Below are 21,501 nucleotides of genomic sequence, written 5' to 3' on the forward strand. Positions count from 1 at the left end.
CCTATGGGTAACTTCTCCCTGCAGTGTCAGTATATTCTCAAACAGCAAGATGATAAGAATAAATAATTCTTTCAGTGTAAGTTAAAAAAAAATGTTAACAGACATGAAGAATAATTGACTTTGAAATCTTGGGAGTGAAGGGGCTTAGTGAAGGTGCTTTGTTTTAAATAAATCAGGGTGCAATGTCCTTTGCAGGAATTGAAAGTAGTTTAAGAGAAAAATGGAGATTGCTGAAGTCAAGGTTAGAGGAAGCAAACAAAGGCTCTTCAAATGGTAAGAAAAGACATTTGTTGACTCCCAAGAATAAAGTGAAGAACTTTGTCTTAGTTAACTTTAAATCTGCTTTATGCACTAGAACCCTCTTCCCCTAAAGCAGAGGAAATTTCAAGGTTGGAAAGGCAGTTGGAGAATTACAGACATGTTGTGGAACAACAGGAACAACTTATAGAAGTATGTGAAAATGGTTGCTTATAATGTATTGTTTAACCTGGGAGATACAATGGTCCAATGGTTTGCGCACTGGACTCTGGGCCAAGATGTCTTGGTTTGACCCTTTAACTCCCAAGATCTCATTAGTGATTCTCTTTGCTGTCTGTCATACAATTCTTATGATGTCAATTTGGAGAATTTGGTATTGCTTGATAGTGTATCAATAATGTAAGGAGAAATTCCCTCTTAGTCACTCACAGGGGGTAAAAGATTAAGACCTGACATTGTGCTGTTCTCGGGCAAAACACTCATTACTTTCATCTCTCCACCCAGGAGTATTGATAGGTGCTGATGAATTGTCAGGGAAGCCTGATGGAAAAATTTTTTTTTCCTTTTTTTTTTTTTTTTTTTTTTTTTTGGGGGGGGGGGGTAACCGTGCAATGGACAAGCATCCTTTCCAGGGGGGAGTAGAAATACTTCTAGTTGCTTCATGCTAAGGAAACTGGGATTAGCTCTGGCTGGATGGGCCACTTGGGTTGGGTACAGACTTAACCTTACTGAGCCAATAACCTGAGAACTTTTAAGAAAGTCAATAGACCTTTTCTTTGTGATCTAACTTACTGTATATACTCATAGCTGACACAATTTTTTCCTTTAGTCCTTGCAGTCAAAGGTTGATTCTCCCTCAAAAGATTCAACTCTTTTGGTAAGTATTTTTAATTATTATTCAGCTGTAATGTGATTCAGCTCTTTTTCATTAATAAAAGAAAGTTATGGTTTTATAGATATTTTAAAAACAGCTCTTGAATGATATTTCATAAAAGGTTTCTTCCTTCTTGTAACAGGTTGACTCACAGTTGTATGAGGAACAAGAAAAATTTGAATCTGACAAGCAGTTCTTTTCCGAGTGAAGAGCAGCGTTAGAGAATGAGAGGAAACAGCTGACAGATGCTGCTGTAAAACTTGGGCATGAGGTGATAACTGAGTGGAAATAAAATAAGCAAACAAAATTTCTTTGATTTACATAGACAGGCAGAAAAAAAAATCAAATTTGTAGAGATTTCTCTATAAACGCTTATAGTTATTTCCAAAGGAAGGCGGCAACCCTTATTTTAGAGAGAAATAGTACTACTGTATGTGCTAACTTTGGAAGAAGGTAGCTGCATATTCAGTGGCCAAACAAAAGGCTGGGATATTGGAACACCAACACGAATATTTTTACAAGCCAAAGGTGATGGAGAATGGAGAAATATTCTTAGGATGCATATACTTGTACGCAGTGCACTGATTCCTTTATATTATTTTGAAGATGATTATTCTTATTCTATTTTTAAGAGAAAGAAGTTTGAAGAGGAATGAGCTTCATTTTACAAGCAACAGCTTTTGACCCCATCAAGAAATCAGTCACTTGGGGGAAGAAAATCAAAATGTAAGGCTTTATATGAACTTTGAGTGCTAATTGCCTTACTATGGCATGGCAGTGTTTTTGGTTTTGTTAACCATCTGGCTGTACATCTATCTTCCCATCATTCTGTGCACCTGTCAGTCTGTTACTCTGTCTGCCTGACTGTGTCTGTATGTCTGTTTCAGTTTGTCTCTTCGTTTGACTGGGAAATGGCCCAATATAGACAGTCGGCTGTGCATCTCGCAGCTTGTTTGAAGGGTTATTTACGTATTTCAGTGTAACCTGTTTGTCAAAGTTTTTCCTTTACTCTATTTCTTCAGTAGTCAGTTTCATTTAGGTTTAAATGATAATTTCTCTTTAGCACCAGATGGGCCTTGGCTTCAAGTCAGCCCCGTGTCGTTTTCACCTGCACCGAGAGGTCTTATTTCATCCAAAACCAGAGGCACTCCTAATATCCCGCGGGACGGACCCGTGGAAATCCCGAACACAGAAGAGCTATATAGGGCGTTGTCATTAAGAACAGAAAATTCTAAAGATGTCAATGAAAATAACGGGTGAGTATTTGAAAGAAGTGTCACTTTTTCTCAATTCTTTCACACTCCGTTTATTGATGTTCCTTATTCGTTTAATGGCAGCACACCTCTCAAAGGTTATTCCATAGTAGAGGGACATCACTGCCCACAAAACAGTCGTCCTGTGGTGACTCTTTGAAAGAAAAGCAGATTGACTCGAATACCCCGGGTGCAAAACAAGCTAGGAGAATCAGCGAGCATGCGCGGAATGTCAAGAAAGCTCTGCAGTTGAAAAGAAGTTCATCTGGTGATTTGTAAAAACTGGTACTAGGCCAGCGCGGTTCTTTGTACCCCTCTTTAGCTGGAAAAGAAAATACGACATTGGCTCAATGTCATCGTAGCTTACACTGTAGTCTTGTTGCAAGAAACCATCTGTAAAAGTATTTTGTGCCATAGTAACGATCTGTTAAAGTCTGTAATCGCCCCTCTCCTTAGATGCTGATTGAGTGAAGTTTCTTGCCCACAAATCTCCACAAGAGGCCTAAGGGTGATCAATTTCACAAGTACTTGTAAAAGTAACTGCGACCAATTCTGATGAGTGTCAGAATTCTTTTTGAAGTGGCTCTTTGCATTACTGCATCATTTAGTTGACAGATTTCTTTGTCGCGTGCACCGGTGCTCCTTACATGAAGTTAGTCATTTAAAACATTGAATACCTATCAACTACCATTTCCAAATTAGTCTTATAAAGCTATAGAGATGTTTGTTAGAATCTTCATAAAGCACTGACGAGCTAGGAATTGTTGATATCGTCATATTTTGCAGTAGCTGAGTTAGCACACTCTCGACGAATTAAATTTTACCAAGAAATGGAGTTAGACTAGAAGTGTGGGGTTAAAATGCGGATGTAAATGTTGAAATGTATAATCTAGTGTACTATACTAGTTAAAAATACTGCTGCTACGAGTAAGCTCGATTTTCTTAAAAAGTGGATTGAAATTGAAGTCTTCCATCTCTCTATTTACTTACTCCACAGTTTAGACATAATTGATCTCAGCAGAATGCTGAACGCATTTCACATATGAATCTATTAACGGCCTAACATGCCATAGACTTCTTTGTCTCTCAGTCAGTCAGACACTCAGTCACTCATTACAAGATAGATAACGAATCTCCTCCTTCGATGAACATAACAATTTGCAATCCTCTCAATCGATTCTACTACAATATGGAATAAACTGAGCTGCTATGGTATTCGGGACAGATCATTAGACTAGATCAAAGCCCTAGTCACCGACCGCACCCAAGTGGTATCGATCGCTGGAACACACTCTTAGCCCCACACCTGTTGTCTCTGGAGTTCCCAAGGGGTCAGTCCTGGGCTCAGTATTATTTCTACTTTATATCAACGACATTACAGATAACAGCTCCTACATGCGCCTTTTCGCAGACGACATCGTCATCTATAGAGAAATCAATACACAACCAAATCAAAATGGCAGACCTTTGGCAAATGATCTTTAATATCACTATCATCACCATCTCCAAATATCAAGGCATCGCTTTAATTCAGAAACTCGATTGGAACCAACACTGTGACCTCATTTGTAGCAAGGCCAATGAAACACTGGGCCTTCTAAGAAGAGTCCTAGGTGACTGCAATACAGATGTGAAATCGAAAGCCTATGTTAGTCTTGTCCGCTCGCAGTTAGAATATACCAGTTCTGCATGGAACCCTTAATTAAAACTAAACGTAATATTAACAAGATTGATATGGTTCAACATAGAGCAGCTAGATTTATCTAACACGATTATTCTAGATTAACTCGTCTTACTCCTATGATTAATCAACTCGGGGGGGAGACCCTAGAACAACGTAAATTACGGTCTCAATTAACCATGTTCTACAAGATCCAGCAAGGTCTAGGGGTCACCCCGCTTCCTCCTGAGATTTTCACTCTAAACAGGGCATCTCGGCTTCCAAATTATACTCCTCATCGCCATATTCAGTGCAATTGCAATGTCTACATTTTTTTTTTATCCAAGGTCTATTGTAGATGGAACCAACTATCCTTAAGTACTTTACCACTGCAGAGTATCTCATTACTATATATTTGGAATAATTCTACTTAAAGTATGTACTTTTTATTTCCTTAGTTATTTATTTATTTATTTACCTAATTGTTCATCCACAATTTACTTATTTATTCACTTTTTCAGTTTTACTCTATCATTTAGTATCTAATTCGACGGTTAATTTAATGATGTACATGTAAACTAGTTTTTAGTGAACATTGGCCACGCGACGGAGGGACTGCTCGTAGTCTAAGTATGTTTTTTTTAGCAATATTAAGTTATTAGTAATTTTTACCGCTCTAAGGGGAGATTTTTTTTGTTTCATACCGAAGGGTATGTAGTCTTCTTAGTCAGTAGCTGAACTTTACCAACACTCTAAGAAGCCATTTAAGACCAAGTTCAGTCTTGATACACGTGCCTTTGGTGATCCACTTCCCGTTCAGTTATCTGTTGGGAATAAAAGATGCAACAGACTTAATGTTGATCATGATATTAGAAATGGCTTCCTTCTTCAGGAAATCTCAAGCGAGATCAGGACAGGCGAATAGTAAAGTCAAAAACTACGGAGACACGGGGACACCAGTTTATAAGTGCGATGACGAGACCAAACAAATTCAGCTATAAAAGTCCGTACTATAGCTACCACCCTTGTAAGCTTATCAAAATGTTGAGTCGACTTTATCACTCCGGTTCTTGCAAACGACAGCGACTATACTTTCTCCCAACGATAACTCGAAGATTTGTGACTCATCAGAAAGGCTGACGAGATTTCGAGATCGGATGAAGAGTTTGCGAGACCCCTGATTTTTCAAAGAAATTCTCACAACTCTTAAAATTATGACCTTAAGCCAGAATTTTTTAAATATTGTACAGTAATACGTTACCGCGACAGCCGTAGAGCTCCACCCTCATTCCTATGAGGCCAGACCACTCTATTGGTCGAAAACGAATATAGCGTGCTCTGATTGGTGGAATTAGTTCATGTGACACTACAGTATCCCTGTCTGTGTTTCCAGGAAAAACCTGTTGTTTGGAAGAGAAATATTCGTGGAAAAGAAAACTTGTCTTTTCTTGTTATTTAACTTAAGCTACTCGGCTATGATTCTTTACTAAGTAACTGGGTTAAAGAAATTCTTTAAAACCACTCATGGTAAAAAAAAAAAACTATTTGATAGCATACCTGGTTGTATTTAAAATCATGCTAAGTTAGAAGACTTGCAACTGTATTTTTATGAGATTAGATAAGTCTGCTGCTGCTTTACTAACTCATACCTTGTCAGTAACTTGGCCTTCTTCTCTATAATAGAGGAAGGTAACTCCATCGTCACTGTACTGAAGTTTATATTTGGTCACAATGCGATTATGATAATGATTTCTGCCCTGTGTAGCTATCTTTGTTACAACATAAGAATGCTGATCCAGTAGATCGATCTGTAGCCATTGGTTGGTGTCAGATATTTTAGCTATCCAGCCTCCCCCAGATACTCCATTCCACTTGGATTGTAGCCTGCTGTGCTTTGCTCCTTTTTCTGGAACCAGTTCTGTAGAGGCACTGAGTTGTGAATCAGAAATATCACCGCTTTCCATACCCAGGGCATCCTGACAGTCTTAATTAAATAGATTAGGCGTCAAAGTAGTGTTTAATACTGTAAGGAAACATAATGAATCGGTGATTGTAACACCAAAATGTTTGCGAGGTAATCAGTAAAAACTCAATGCGGAACTGGGATTAGATTCATCTTTTCCACCCCGCAAGTTTCTAGTAACTGTTCTTCCTTGCATATTGTTCAGATTTTTTACTGTTATTCTCTCCCTTTTCACTCGTTTTATATCTTTATCCCACTTCTCTTTCAGTCACGAGATTTGAATTAACGATTCCTTCAATAACTGGTTTATCAAAAATTCTAATTACTCTCAATTATAACAGCTGTAATGCCATGTTCCTTTCATTTTCGGCTAACTTGCTTCATCACCATAGTAGACAAAAGTTACTTTGAGCTTAATCCTCTTATTGAAACACTATGATCTGATTACTGAGTAAACAGAATTTAGCCGTTATTTTACAAAACCGTGTCCTAAACAATCTTTAATTTAGCTGCTCTTATGTGAACATTCATCTTTTTGGTGAACAGTGTTTAGTGGGCCCGCTAACTAACAGCCTGAGGAAATCTATATAATTAAATCGACCCTCTTATGGAGAAAGCCTGAAGCCCCCTGATTGCGTATAACCGTGGTTTGGGTTTTACTTTGGGCAAGAACCGACCCTTTGATGTTATATTCAACTATGTTAGTAACATACCTTTCTCACATACATTGCCAATAAAACGTGCAGGACAATGACACAAGAATCGTCTTCCAGTCTCGTGACAATTTTCTTGACATATTCCTCCATTAAAACACGGCTGAGCCATGCAGCATCTGTTGAAACACTGGGTACATACCTGGAAGGTAAGGGGGATGGGTCACTATTTATGGGGGGAACGGAGGGGGGATCAGTTGTCGTTAACAGAGTATAAAAGGGGGACTGCAAAAAATGAACTGCACATGAGGGGGATCATTAGAATAAGACAGAGCCTCTAGCGGGGATGTTTAAGTTAATTTGATTGAGATACAGTTGAAATCCTCTGATTAGGTTTTTTTTAATAGTTCAGTAGAAAATAGTAAGTAGGTTATTAGCTATGTTAAGTGTCCCCTATTAGTAGAGGGGTTTTGAACCCCATCGGCTAGATATTCAAGACACATTAATGATGATGATGATGATGAAGTCTTAATTGTTCAAACGAACGTTTGGTTTGGTAAATTTTGGTGTCATACGTACACAAATGTGATTTTCATGCACAAAATCATGATAATTTGAATGATTTTGAGGAGTACTTTTGATTTTACCTCCGCATGATATATGATACCCAGGTCGTAGTACTGAGAGCCTTCCACAGGAATTAAAGCACTAGGCTTCAGATATCGGTTTTCTTCATTCAGTTGACAGTTATCCTGGTTAAAATGTGTCAGGAAGTTGAACGAGATACAACGACAGTTTGTTTGACATGCTCTGTAACAATCGATCACTCCGGTCACAGAGACAGTTGAAAACACGTGATCAAGCAGGGTGTGCCCATCTACCATGTTTCTTCCAATAGTGAAGTAGAATGAGACGGGACACTTGCCGTCACTGCAAGAACCCGTGGTGAATGGAATAATGAATCCAGCGGTTATCAGCAATGGAATTATGCCGTGGCAAAGGCAGGCAGGCCAAATTTCCCTGAGATGTAATACAATTTCAGTGTAATTTACTTCAAAGGGCAAAATCTTGAATAATAATATTTTAACGTCATCTGTGATCTATGACTGAACGGATGCACTGAACCATAGAATCTATCTGTTAATCCTTTAGGTATCAGAAGTGTAACTTCTTCCTACAAAATCCACACACTATCCAACAAACAGGTGTTGAGATTACTCAAATTTATCAGTGAGAGGTTATTATCATGATATAACCCAGAATTCTTGTAACTTAATTGCAAGGAAATGTATAACAGCTAGATGGGAGAATAAGCAATTAGAGCTTGGGAGTTAAAGGGTTAAGGAGAAAATGTTGATTGAATATTTCAAAGGACATCCGTTCTGAAGATTTCAAAGCTAGCTGGGTGTGCTCGATAATCACGGAAAATCGATCTACGGGCTCTGAACTGAAACGCGGTATTTTTTTAGAGGAAATATGGTATATTGAATTATTTCACCCCAGCGGTCATGGAGGACGTCGAACTGAGAGAACCGCCGAGGCTTTCAGACTGAGAAACGTTTCATAATACCATTTATTCAGATTCCCGTTGCCTGTTGCGATGTATTCATTGAACTCAGCTCTTTTTTTGGGGGGTTTTCTTTGTCTCCGGCTTAAGCGCTTAGGTTAATCTTCTCACTAATGAGCTTCTGGAAAAATCAGTGAAAAGTCAAGCCAATGAAACAAACGACAGCCAAAGCTTCTTTTAGTTATTTTGAAGAGATATCTGTCAGATCTGCTTTTACTCCATGTACTGTAAAATTACCAATATCCTGTTCTACTTACATTTCAAGCTGGTTAGCGTCACAGGATAGCTTTTTCTTTTGGCTCGGTCTCACTTCAGTTATAAAAAAAAATTATAGATTATGTTTAATTTCACAAAATTGAAATTATGACATTTGAAATTTAATCACAATTTTAGACTATGCACCTAACCTAAATAAACACATTTTCGAGAGCGCGATAACAATAAATTTGCTGAACTTGCCACTAAGTTAAAACACCTGCTCCTTTCCGAGCGATCGAGACTTCTTTACTTTCTCTTTTTATATAAGTTATTATACCCAATTTGCTTAACTTACTACGGGTGTTTTTAAAACTTAGGGAATACTGTTCGAAAGATAACATTAGTGAAGGCACGTTACGTTACAAGCTACGTTAGTTGACTTTTCACTCAAGCATGCATTCATTTCTGACTCAGATCCAAGGTGTTCCTCATTTCTGTAAACATACTGCTTTAAGATAACTTTGTTCATTTTTTTATCGAAAAAAAGTGAAGGCCTACCTTTATCTCAAAGTCTTCAAAACTGGTGTTTATTCGCAAAAAACTGTTCAAGTCTTTGGTCTAAATCTTCTTTTACCGCAATAACCATCATGGTCCAAACAAGCTTAATGACTACAGTAAATTCTTTAACGATGTTTATGAAGGCAAGAGACGTGAATAATTTATTGGCTGATGATTGGCATATGCATCTCGTTCATCAATATTTCAAGGTTTTCTAATTTTACCTTTTTTGAGAAATCTAATTCTTGTCAAATTGTTCAATTTTGTTTCATCGTACCAGATTTATAGAGAGGTAACCACTAATAAAAGAAAAAAAGATGCCTCGGTGTCTTAGTTGCACCATTGTGAAGGTGACGGAGGAAATTATTGAAGAAACTTATACATTGCAAATAATTTAATATCGTGACAATGGTCACCCGCCGACAATAATTTGAGGATTAAAAGTATACTTTCGAGCTTATCGAGTTTCATTGGACATTTTATCACTAGATTCAATTAAAGCATTTTGTGTACTTATCAACAATCACACTTTTTACTGAATTAAGTAAAAATAAGTAAACGCGTCACAAAGTTGCTAAGGGACTGGTCATAATTTAAAGCCGGGGGGGGAGGGGAGGGGAGTTGGAGGAATTTGGTTTTGTTACGTTAAAAATTTACTTGATATTCTTACGATCTCCTCCTCATTGGCAGTTAATGGGCGGTTACCTGGCGATCAAATTAACAGTCCCATTCTGTCGGCGACGACTAATCTTAAGCTTCAGTTGAAGCCTGATGGTATTGCACTTCAACGAGAATTATTTTCTTAGATGCAGCAGTTTAGTGTTATTTCTTTTGGCGATGAAACTCTGTTAATGGACAGTTTTATTTAAGCAAGGTGTTTTACTACAGTACCAGTTACCCCCGGCCCGGCTTTATGAACGCTGTAATCGGAAGTTGCAAGTTACCTCACGATATGAGGCAAAAATGAAGCTAACATTTTGAGCTCAATTTGGTTACAATATAAAAAAAAAGATATCAATGATAAAAAGCGTAGCATCAGTCTGTTTATTAAACGACGACATTGACGATAATGATCAGCTAATTAAAAAGTCATGGTGATTTGTGGTTGCTTTTCTCAAAAGGCTTTCAGTTTTTTCCTTATGCCTCAGAACTTTTGCGTTAAACTATTTTAAGAAAATTAAATTAGGGACCGTCCACCATCCACTGCCTGAGGGGGAGGGGGCTGGAGGATTTTTGTTGGGTCCCGATAAAATTAAAATTAACCTGATCCCCCTCAAAGGCTCTCAATATTCCTTGTTTTGTTTTTCTTGTGCATCATCTTAACTACAGCGTTGAACTGTTAAAAGACGATTGGTTCTTTCATCAGCTGTGCGGTCACCGAGATGTGACTTAGCCGGCAGAGCCGGCGTAATTTCGGCGAGCGAGTGCTCAGTTATTTCCGCATAATGAAATTATGGCCGCCAACTTTGATTTTAATGGCAACGGAAGGCTGGGGAGAGAAAGAAATTTGTACCAAGGAGGGGGTCGTTGGTCAAAAATAAGGAGAGAGGTAGGGGTGGGGAAGTGGAGATTACCCCCTACCCCCACCGTCCACTCTAACTCCTAATCAAAGCTTAGCTCGCACTAATTAGACGCCTGCACAGCAGGCAAGATGTGTCTGTGGCACGCAGTAAATTTGAACAGCACTCGAGTAGCTTTAGATGCTCTCACTTACGCCTTGAGTAACTTTGGCGCATCTTTCATGCTTTCAAAACTCAAGCTAACTCACGCCTCGAGCAATCTTTCATCTTTCTTTAAATCTTCTGGTGTGCTTCATATCTCAATGAACAAAAGTTTACTTATGAAACAGCTGTGAATTGGTGATATTTATAGTGTTAGATCAACAGTATCCACCATGAGAGACATAAGTTTCTTCCCCTCGCTTAGAAATTCACTCTTGTTTTTCTTGAAGCCGTCTTCAAAACTAATTCACCAAGCAATCTTTTATCTTTCTTTAAATCTCACCATGTGCTTTATATATCAATTAACGCAAACTGACGCATGAATCAATCGTTAACAATTGAGATCCACTGTGCAAGATTGACAGCATACTCATAAGAGATCATAATTATAGTTAATCTGTGTACATTTTTCTTATGCTTTTCTCATACTTTTATTAGATTTTACTATTGTAACGATTAATCTAATTCAGCTTTTGGCTGCGATTTTAATCAGAATAAACTATCTACTTCATCTACTTCAGATCTTTATTTTCCTTCCCTGGTTTGGCAATCCTCTTTTGTTGCTTTAGATACCTGTTAAGAAACAAAAGCATAATTAAAGGTTTGCGAAATAGCACTGTGGAAAATACTTTTGTAACACCAAGTAACTTACTGTAAAATGTCTCCGAAAATCAGGCCTTAATAACAAAACGTTCTCACTTGCGCACTAACAAAATCCGCTAGCTAATTTGCATAAGGCGAGGCTGCTAGGTTAGCTTGTCACGAGCCTGTCACATAATATAAACGAGCATCACTGTTTCCATAAGAAAATTTAGGCAGAATTACACAATATTACGGCCTTTAAAGATCCTAAAGTACCTTGGCAACCATACAGCTCCACTCTCATGGCTATCTGCAAGTGCCAAGCCAATGGTCGGAAACGAATGTAACGCGCCATGATTGGTGGAATAAGGTCATGGGACACCACAGTTGTGCCATCTGTGTTTCCAGATAATTCCTTTAAACAACATACGTACGTTATTGACCAAGTCTGAGGTCAACATGGCATGGTATTAAATAAACTGCAAGTTCAAATATCTGCTCAATGACTAACCTTGCTAAAATGTTTTCCTTGCTCTCTGTGAAACTGGAAGGTCGACCCGTTGTTACTATACTGTAAATGATATTTAGTCACCCAATGCCGATCACCTGGTTTTCCTTGTGTTGCCACGCGTGTCACGCTGAGTTGCGTGACCAAATCAATCTGAAGCCACTGATTGGCATTTTTCTTTGATGGTTCCCAGGCCCTTGCTTGATTGTGAAGTCTGGCGTTAGAAGCAACATGATAGGAACTCCATATAGTAGAGGCGCTTATTTGTCCGTCAGTTATTGCACGGCTCTCCATGCCAAGGGCGCCCTGACACTCTAAACGTGAACCGTATTTCAAATTGGTATATGAATGTGTAAGGTTAAATAGTCCGTTAAGAGTCATTATTTAATTATACGTAACTATCAGTCCTCTGCTCGTCTATCAGGGAGATTGCAGAAAGGAAAGGAACCTTTCGATTGATTTAAGACTCGATTAATTTTCAGCATGAAAAAGACAGCTCACAGAATGTGAGACTGTAGTTGCATTATTGATCAAAACTGTTTTACCCTGCTCACAGATCTGGCCAATAAATCCCGAACAGTCGCACGTGAATCGTTTTCCGGTCTCCTGACAGTTTTCTCGACATGTTCCTCCATTGAGACACGGTTGATCTTTGCAACAACTGTTGGAACACTGAGTGCATCCAGACGATGCTGAAACTGCAGAATTGCTCTGAGACAACAAATCAGTTGATTTGATTTTTTAGCATAGATTGGTAGAATAAGACTCTCTCTGATAATTCATACACAGTATAAGCTTGACATATGCGAACCTGATTTATGGTATGACTGAGAATTTTAATAAGAACAAAATCCCGACTGGAAACTTTTGAAAATATTCTCATATTTTGAAAAGAAGCTGTTCATGCCGGCTAAACATCATTTCTCACCGCAATGTTGTAGCGAACGACCAGATCGTAGTACTGAGAGTCTTCCTTTGCCATCAAGGCACCGGGCTTCAGGTGTCGGTTTTCCTCATTCAGTTGACAGTTATCCTGGTTGGAATATTTCAAAAAGTTGAAAGAGATACAACGGCAGTTTGGTTGGCATGCTCTGTAACAATCCATCACTTTGGTCACTGAGACATTTGCAAACACGTGACCCACTAGGGCGTGCCCATCCACCATGTTCCTTCCAATAATGAATTGGAATGAGACGGGACACTTGTCGTCGCTGCAGGAGCCCGTGGTGAATGGAAATATGAATCCAGCGGTTATGAGCAATGGAATTATGCTGTGGCAAAGGCAAGGAGGCCGAATTTCCCTGAGATATGATACAATTTCATTTAGGTTTACTTCAATTGGTAACATCTTGTATAATAATATAATATTTATAATAATAAGTCATCTGTGTTCTATGACTGAACGGACCCACGGAGCCATGGAATCTATCTGTTAACTTTTTAACTCTCAGAAGTGATTTCCATGTAACTTCTCCCTACAATATCCATACGCCAATCAACAAACAGGTAATGAGATTACTAAAACTTATCAGTTAGAGGTTATTATCAGGATATAACACCGAATTCTTGTCACTAAATTGCAAGGAAATGTGTAACAGCTAGATGGGAGAATTAACAATCAGATCTCGGGAGTTAAAGGGTTAAGGAGAAAATGTTGATTTGAATATTTCAAAGGACGGCGGTTCTGAAGATTTTAAAGCTGGCTGGGTGTGCTCGATAATCACAGAAAATCGATCTACGGACTCTGAACCTAAACGCGGTATTTTTTTTAAAAGGAAATATGTTATATTGAATTATTTTCACATCAGCTGTCATGGAGGACGTCGAACTAAGAGAACCGTCGAGGCTTCCATATTGATAAACGTTTCATAATACCAGTTACTCAGATTCCCGTTGCCTGTTGCGATGTACTCATTGAACTCAGCTCCTTTTTTTTAGGTTCTCTCTGTCCCTGGCATCAGCCCTCAGGTTAATTTTTCTCACTAATGAGTTACAAGGCATAAAAAGTCACAAGCTGCAGGAAAATTTAGTGAAAAATCAAGCCAATGGAACAGACGATAGTCGAAGCTTCTCTTAGTTATATTGAAGGGATATCTGTCAGATCTGCTTTTACTTCATTCACTGTAAAATTACCATATCCTGTTCTACTTACATTTCAAGCTGGTTAGCGTCACAGGATAGCTTTTTCTCTTGGCTCGGTCTCAGTTCAGTTCTAAAAAAAAATCATAGATTATCAATTTAATTTCACAAAATCGAGACTGTGTCATTTGAAATTTAATCACAATTTAAAACTAACTGAAAGTACATGCGCCTGAAGGCAAGGCACATATCAAGCCACATTTTGACTTTTCACTCGAGCATGCTTTCATTTGTGACTCAGACCTAAGGTGTTTCTCATTTCTGTAAACATACTGCTTTAAGATAACTTTGTTCATTTTTTTATAAAAAAAAAAGTGAAGGCCTACCTTTATCTCAAAGTCTTCAAAACTGGTGTTTATTCGCGAAAACGTATCGAGTGACTGTTCAAGTCTTTTGTCTAAATCTTCTTTTAGTGCAATAACAATCATGGTCCAAACAAACTTAATGACTCCACTAAATTCTTAAACGATGTTTATGACGGCAAGAGATGGTGAATAATTTATGGGCTGATGGTTGGCATATGCATCTCGTGCATCAATATTTCAAGGTTTTCTAATTTTCCCTTTTTTGAGAAATCTAACTCTTGTCAAATTTTTCAAATTTGTTTCATCGTACCAGATTTATAGAGAGGTAACCACTAATAAAAGTAACAGATGTCTCGGTGTCTTTATTACACCATTGTGAAGGTGACGGAGGAAAATATTGAAGAAACTTATATATACATTGCAAACAATGTAATATTATGACAATGGACGCGCGCCGACAATAATGTGAGGATTAAAAGTATACTTTCGAGCTTATCGAGTTTCATTGGACATTTTATCACTAGATTCAATTAAAGCATTTTGCGTACTTATCAACAATCACAATTTTTACTGAATTGCTGTTTCATCGTACCAGATTTATCTAGACATCTCGTTGTCTTCATTATACCATTGAAAAGGTGACTGAGGATTACGGTTCATGGCCCAATGCAAAGCAGGTGCTTGAAATATTACACTGACAAAAGTAATTGTCATGGTTACGTTATCAGTCAACTCATCTGAATCCATGTATCACATTAAGAGAGGATGTCAGTAATTTTCGAGAATACGGCGACAGAAGCAAAAATTCAACTTTTTTTTATTTGCTCCAAAAGACTCTTTTGGTGAATCGTTTTCAAAAATAATATTCAAAAGTTCCAGCGAGTTTTTATTTTGGAAAAAAATACGAAATTCGAAGTCGGCCAAAACGTACCTAATTTGCATAATTTCTATTGGGCTTTTAGTGCATTTTCACAATGCTCATACAAGACAACGAAAAATTATCTTGGATTCATTTTTTCATAAGTTTTTTTTCATCCCTTGGAGTAGCTTTGCAACTATATTTCATCTCCAACTAAACTTTCTTTCGTTTGTAACCACCCGCGTAAAGTACACTATATTTTCTATTCCGTTTGTACGCTGAATTTTGCTATATTTCAGACGACCATAGCATCAAGGGTATACAAATGTACATAAAATAAAAGAGCTCTTTTCAACGAGAAATTCTTCGTGTTTATCATGTTAAAATATTATTTTTGGCCCGTGAAAAGCGAGCGCACCAGACCAAAATATACAGCGTGCATTTTCACGGAGTTAGGCCATTTTTCTTGCTGTACTCCTACTGCAAATCGCACGCTATTGGGACAAAACTCGACGTGTTTGGTCTCTACTTCAGTTTTGATTCATCTAAATAGATCAATTTTAACTTAAAAAGTAACCTACCTTCATTGTTTAGTGAACAAACCACCGTTTTAGGTAAAATTTTAGAGTTGATTTTTCTCGAATGCTAAATATACAAATCGCTGTTTGCAAAGATACCAGCTCTGTTTTAGCTGAAAAATCGATGGGAAAATCGTAGCGTTTCTTTCGTCTGTCGTTTATTACTTTAAAGATTTGCTAAAATCAGGATATAGGGCACTTGTACAAAACCAAAACATTCATAAGTCTACAATTAGATTGTTTATTATCATTATCGCACAGTTCACATTAAGGAAACTGTAACAGGAGAGGAGATTTTAAATTCACATGTCGCGTGCTTGTTGACCTACAAGTTCCCGAGTGTAACAATTTCGGCTTTTCCAAAACGCGGATGACGGGAAACTCTGCCCCCCTTATTTGATAGGAAATATCAATAGCCCCATAAAATTCGTTAACTGCGCCATGTTTCCGGAAAATAAGACTGGAAAATGGTTTTTCCACTTTCCACCATCAAGAAATTCCACGGAGAAATAGTATTTGTAGTCTGACTGACCTTTCATGAGAAGTAAAAATTGTTTTTTTTTCTTTATCCTTCTGTCATCTCATTTGCCTGTTTTTTGACTGCAAATATAATCTGAATTTGCCATTATTTTCGCTGATTGTCATGGCCATTCCTGCGTGCACATGCGAACAAGTTCATATACAGCACTCTTTCGAGTTTCTTTGCGTGGTGTCGGGCATAAGTGTGTAGGTCTTGCTCAAAAGATATCTGCGCGCTGCAACACGAGTTTCTATTTTTTTTCCTTTTTCTTTATTTGTATTTTTATTCTCCTCCTTGCAATATCACACATGTATGTTTTTTTTATTCCCTCAGTGCGTTCCCTCAGATTCGGAAGTAGGCTATGAAAAGTCAATAATGACCAGAACTGAAACCTTTTCTATCACTATTTGTTTCAAAGAACCCCTGTTATTTATAATTTTATTTCTCAAGAGAACATGTTTTTATTTGCCATTTACTTCCAGTAGTACATGAAACTAGGTCCTGATAAGTTTTTTGTTTCGTGACTTCCAAAAGCTGTGTTTGCGACAACATCAGTTGAGAAATCAAAAGCAATTACACCCGAGAAATTCGCTTGTTGTATCAAGAAATGGCCCATTGTTCCGGGTCAACTTTTCCAAACAAAAGTCCTGAGGGACTTTGGCCGAAGGGAGACGGAAAAGCTCGTAACTGATCGAGAAAATTATCGGAGTGGCAATTTTGCTGCACTGGGGGAGTGGGAAGTGTAAATATGAACTAGTAAAATCAATCTCCATTGGTGTACCCAGGGGTAGACTTGACCCTCGATTAGCGCATCGAACCAAAGGTTCGCAAATTCAGAAATAATTAAATTTATCCGTATTGCAGTGACTCATTTAAACCACCTCTTTCTATATGTAAGTCAAGTCACCTGGTTTTTACCAGTCAGTTTTTTCAACGTACAAATATATTTTTTAGTCTTACTACTGATGTTAAATACAATCGAAAGTGACGGTTTTCTGTGGAGAGCCTCGAGGCGATTGAAGACCTTGTTTCTGGCGCACAGCTGTTTTCAAACGAGGCGCTCATCGTTTTTAGAACCAGCATGTTTACCTAACACGAGGATCCTTCTTTGCAAAAGCGCCGAATTCGTGTAACTATGTTGATGATACAAGATATACTGATCAAAGCAATGATTTCTAGATTTTGCGAGAGCATGTATTTGAGTTATTTTCGTTTTCAATCAAACGCGTGGCAAGATGAGGGTGTGATATTTTTTCTCTCACAAGTCTCACAATGAAGAAGGTGCGAGTTTTTTTATTTATCATTTACAAAAAAAGCAGGTCCTGCTTAAAAGTAAGTCTCTCTTATTAAAAACTACCAGAGTTTTACAGCGGATTTTAACAATCTTTGTTAAAAGTAAGGAGCTGTCAACAGCTTCTCCAAATTTTTCGCAGAGAGCAGGCGCTGGCGCACAGCTGTTTTCTAATGAGGTGCTGACTTTCTGGAACCAACAAGTCTACCTAAGAAGAGGATTCCTTCATTTAGGTACTTTGAGACTGCTTGAAGTTGAAGTGACCGTTCTACTTTTAAAAAAGGAAAAGCAGATCTTGCTCGTACAAGAATTTTCTAAAAACTGTCAAAACTGAATTCTAGAAATGTTTTCAGAATGAAATACTGCTAAAAGCAAGTTTTTCGAGGTTTTGGCAGAGCGCGTTTGTTATCACTTTTTATTTGTTCCTTTTGTCTTTTACCTTGGGCGTGGCATCCAACGAAGGCGTGATTTTTTTCATCGCTTTAAGATGTGGCGAAGAAGGACTAACACTCGAAACGTCAGCTTTTTTACCCTTTAAGGTGGCTAATTTACGTTTTCAACCCAGTTGTTAACACTAAATTACCTGTTTTTAATTTTGTCTAGTATTTTCAAAGCGCCTCAACGTTAAATTATCACGACAGGATTTCAATTGAGTTTTTTCCTTTTTGCTTTAGGAAATGTTGCACTTGTTTGTGGTTTTGAAAGTTAGTTCTCTAATTTAAAAAGGACTTTCATCAAACTGTCACGTAATTTTAGTTTGAAAACTTGCTCTGGCCTCGAGGAAGTCTTTGAGCAAATACTGACGATTCCTGTCGGAATTTACTATGAATATTTATACAGCTCCACCTTGCGCGAAAGCCACGATGACCATAATTCACGGACGTCAAGAAAACGCACTACAAACGATCTGCTCAAACCTCAAGGGCTTCAGAGCTACAATACAAATTTAAGTTGACAATGAGGACAAACAGATTAAACAAAATGCGATGTAAATTTACGCTGATATGCCAAATACTAAAAATTTGTTGATAAATATTTTTAACATGACAGTTTTTAATGAGTCGTCGACATTGTAGTTCAAATAAATGTATGTAAATTTATGACTATTTTTTTTTCGCCATACACACTATCTTGAAATTTGCTTACGTCCTTTTCATATTACTCATAGTTTATTGAATTGTCGTCTGTCTTGTCTCACGCAACGTTAAATCAACACGTAATAATAGCTCGAAATTATTTGAAAAGTTGCTATTCTTGTAAAATCGTTCATTTTTCTTCCTACGGCTTTGTCACCACAAGTTAGACAAAAAGCACAACGTTTTCCGTCCTTATGATAAAATCATCCCGACAATTTGTGCACGATGAAACATTTAGCCGGCTTCACGCACTCCGTAGGAGTTTTAAAACATATTTTAGGCGCACTTTTGCCAGAATAAACAATACATTTTCCCCCATTATTTAACATAGTAAATGTTTTGTTCAAGATGACAGACAAGACAGATACCAGAAGCTGTTTATGTCTTTCTATAAGACAGCAAATGACTTCATTAATAAATTATCTCCTATATTTTTCCAGCTTGAAGAGTGAAATTGTTTCAAAAAAAGCTTCAAGAGATGGGGTTTTGCCTAAGTTAAAGAGGCTTGCATTTTTCAGGAAACATATTCAGCGTCGCTCTTAAGGCCCTGTTTACCATTCGAGTTGTTATCAGATAGTTGTCTTTTAACTGTCGACTGGTCTCATTCGCGTTTTCAACGACGTAGAGAGTACTTTATTTAGGCAGGCGATAAATTAAATCGTGCTATTTTTTGCAATTACGTAGAGACCAAACTGTTCGAGTAAAGCTCCTGTGGACTTATTTTCTATCGATTACGACTCATCTTTCGTTAAATGTGTTTTATTGGCGCCTTGAAACGAAGGAAGTACGTGCATATGTATAATATGGAATTAACAATCAAGGAAATGCAAGACTAGAAATACAGAATATTGTGGTGAAACTTGTCTTCATCCTGAACTTTTCATCTTACACTTAACGAAGGGTAAATTAGGAGTTGCCTGGTTTTTACTTAAGCATTCATGAAATAATCAGTTCGGGAAGTTAAACGCTGACAACCATAGCAATACTGCTTCCGATGAAGGAAAACAACTCAAGGCCACTCAGAAAGTGGCATTACATCGTCGTTTTATAATCGATAACAGAATCCTTGGAACCTTTTAGCCATCACGGAAACGTTACAGCATTTAGGTTTTTAAAATCATGTAGGAACAATTAAGCAGCAGGCTCGTAGTACGTCAAGGTGGTAAGACATCCAATAAATTTTATTCGTGCCTTGAATTATGCATTGCCTCTATTTCATTTTTTACGGTCTTTTTAAGGACAGGAGTCTATGAGGAAACGGTTGCTAGATCCTTTTTTCCTTATAACTCTACTTTTGGTGTGCTGTCTTGTAAAAAAAAAAAAAATTAAAATTTCCGTATTTCCGTAATTCGTATTTGCCAAAGTTTTTAGTCATTTTGCATCTAATATCCAATTTTCTGAATAAGAAACGCTAAAAAAACTTTCTTTAAATACCCTTTAATTTTTCAAAAATGAGTTCCAATCATGGGTAGATGTTGAATGTCGGATTTTGACTTAGTCTTTGCTAGTTGTTGTAACTTTAATTCTTTTTGTATCAGTAAAATAGAATAGGAGAGATATATAAATGAAGTTGTACTCATAAGTGAATCGAAAGATAAAAAAATGATTCGCCGTCTGCGACTCACCTTTTCCCGCAAAAGTGAAGTTAGTCAACAATGCAGTCCAGGTTTTCTGTTTCTACCACGCGCGTATGACACAAGTTCTAAGTTGATCGCTAGCTCCAAGCAATGGATTAAGCTTCCCAAATCGACCTGTCGTTATGAACAAAACCTTATTATGAAAATAAATTTTAAAAAAATGCTTGCAGTTGTCAGTTCCATGTAGAAATTAATGCAAATGACGCAAATGGATGTTATCCGCTTCGCTCGATGGAGAGAATTGGGTCTCTTAGGAATATCTTCACATGTTAACATACGTATTAGACACCGAAATTAGTCCTTTGACCAACATTGTAAAAATTTCGATTAATTCTTTTAGGTCCAATTGACGGCGAAAAACGCTAGGAAAAGCAGATACTTAGACGTTAAGTTGTACGTTTTTAATCCAAAAACTTTTGGATTAAAAACTCCCTATTATTTAACATAGTAAATGTTTCGTTCAAGAAAATAAAATTTAAGGATAATGATCTTGTTTCTTTCAAGTGATCTTGTTTCTTTCAAGCAGCTGAAGATGTTTTCTCGCCAAGTGTTTGTGATACCCACATTTGGAAACTCGGTAAATTTCATTTTCGTTTTATTTCAACTACACAGAAATAGGAGTTAAGGCTGAATATCAAATCTTATCATGGGGTGAAAGTCAAACTCAAGTTTATCATGCATTAAGTACAGTCATCTCCTACCTTCCAAGATCCAACGTTCTTTGGTGCCCAACACTAGACTTATTTAGCCAAACGCGTTTTCTTTTATTAGTCTGGTAGCTATGGTTACGATAGAAACTGTTGGTTTCAAGCCAAGATGAAAACTAATATTAGAAATGAACTTCCCTCTTCCTGTTTGGGCTCTTTGCACAAAAAGCTAAATTGGTAGAATAATACGCGGTGATTCTTTATCTTATTTTCTACAATCAGTTTATAAAATAATATAAAGATAAAATAATAAAGATTTGAACGGCTGCCCATGCACTAGAAGCGATTATCAACATTGTCTGTGTGCGTACAGCGTTTAAAGTCTGGTTAAACAGGTGTTCTTAGGCAATATTGCCTGATGCGTTATAGTTAAACAAACCCCTTAGAGACTGGGGCTCCACGCTGTGGTAGACCAAGCACACACCAGGGTAGGTGAGATCCAGATATAGAAACTTCTTTCCTTAGTGTAGAGGCAGTAAAATCATTGTGTTTTCGCTAAAAAATTGGGCTGAAATGGCCGTGACCATAAGTTGC

General features: G+C 37.5%; 1 protein-coding gene and 1 pseudogene across 1 annotated transcript; one reads left to right on the forward strand and one right to left on the reverse strand.

The window, feature by feature from the left end:
* The window catches only part of LOC131783366 (afadin- and alpha-actinin-binding protein-like), a 5,478-nt pseudogene extending 1,849 nt beyond the window's left edge, over positions 1–3,629 (forward strand).
* Positions 3,630–4,429: 800 nt separating this feature from the next.
* Positions 4,430–21,058, reverse strand: LOC136277463 (lactadherin-like). The gene is made up of 10 exons (XM_066159603.1): positions 20,962–21,058; positions 20,249–20,374; positions 13,948–14,007; positions 12,724–13,096; positions 12,341–12,506; positions 11,799–12,109; positions 11,564–11,702; positions 5,695–6,029; positions 5,307–5,445; positions 4,430–4,869 (listed from the first exon to the last, which is right to left on the reverse strand). Coding segments are annotated over exons 3-10 (1,473 nt in total). The 5' UTR covers positions 13,950–14,007; positions 20,249–20,374; positions 20,962–21,058; the 3' UTR covers positions 4,430–4,861.
* Between the last annotated feature and the right edge of the window lie 443 nt (positions 21,059–21,501).

The sequence above is a fragment of the Pocillopora verrucosa genome, chromosome 12 (genome assembly GCF_036669915.1).
Source record: "Pocillopora verrucosa isolate sample1 chromosome 12, ASM3666991v2, whole genome shotgun sequence".
Taxonomy (NCBI): domain Eukaryota; kingdom Metazoa; phylum Cnidaria; class Anthozoa; order Scleractinia; family Pocilloporidae; genus Pocillopora; species Pocillopora verrucosa.

What these genes read in the sequence shown, in the direction of transcription:
- LOC136277463 (XM_066159603.1), bottom strand. An exon ending in GGAGCTGTATGGTTGCCAAG is followed by an intron (nt 6,030 to 11,563) that starts GTACTTTAGGAT and finishes TATTTAATTAAG; the next exon opens with ACTGTCAGGATGCCCTGGGT. An exon ending in AAGGCCAAGTTACTGACAAG is followed by an intron (nt 5,446 to 5,694) that starts GTATGAGTTAGT and finishes TCCAAACAACAG; the next exon opens with GTTTTTCCTGGAAACACAGA.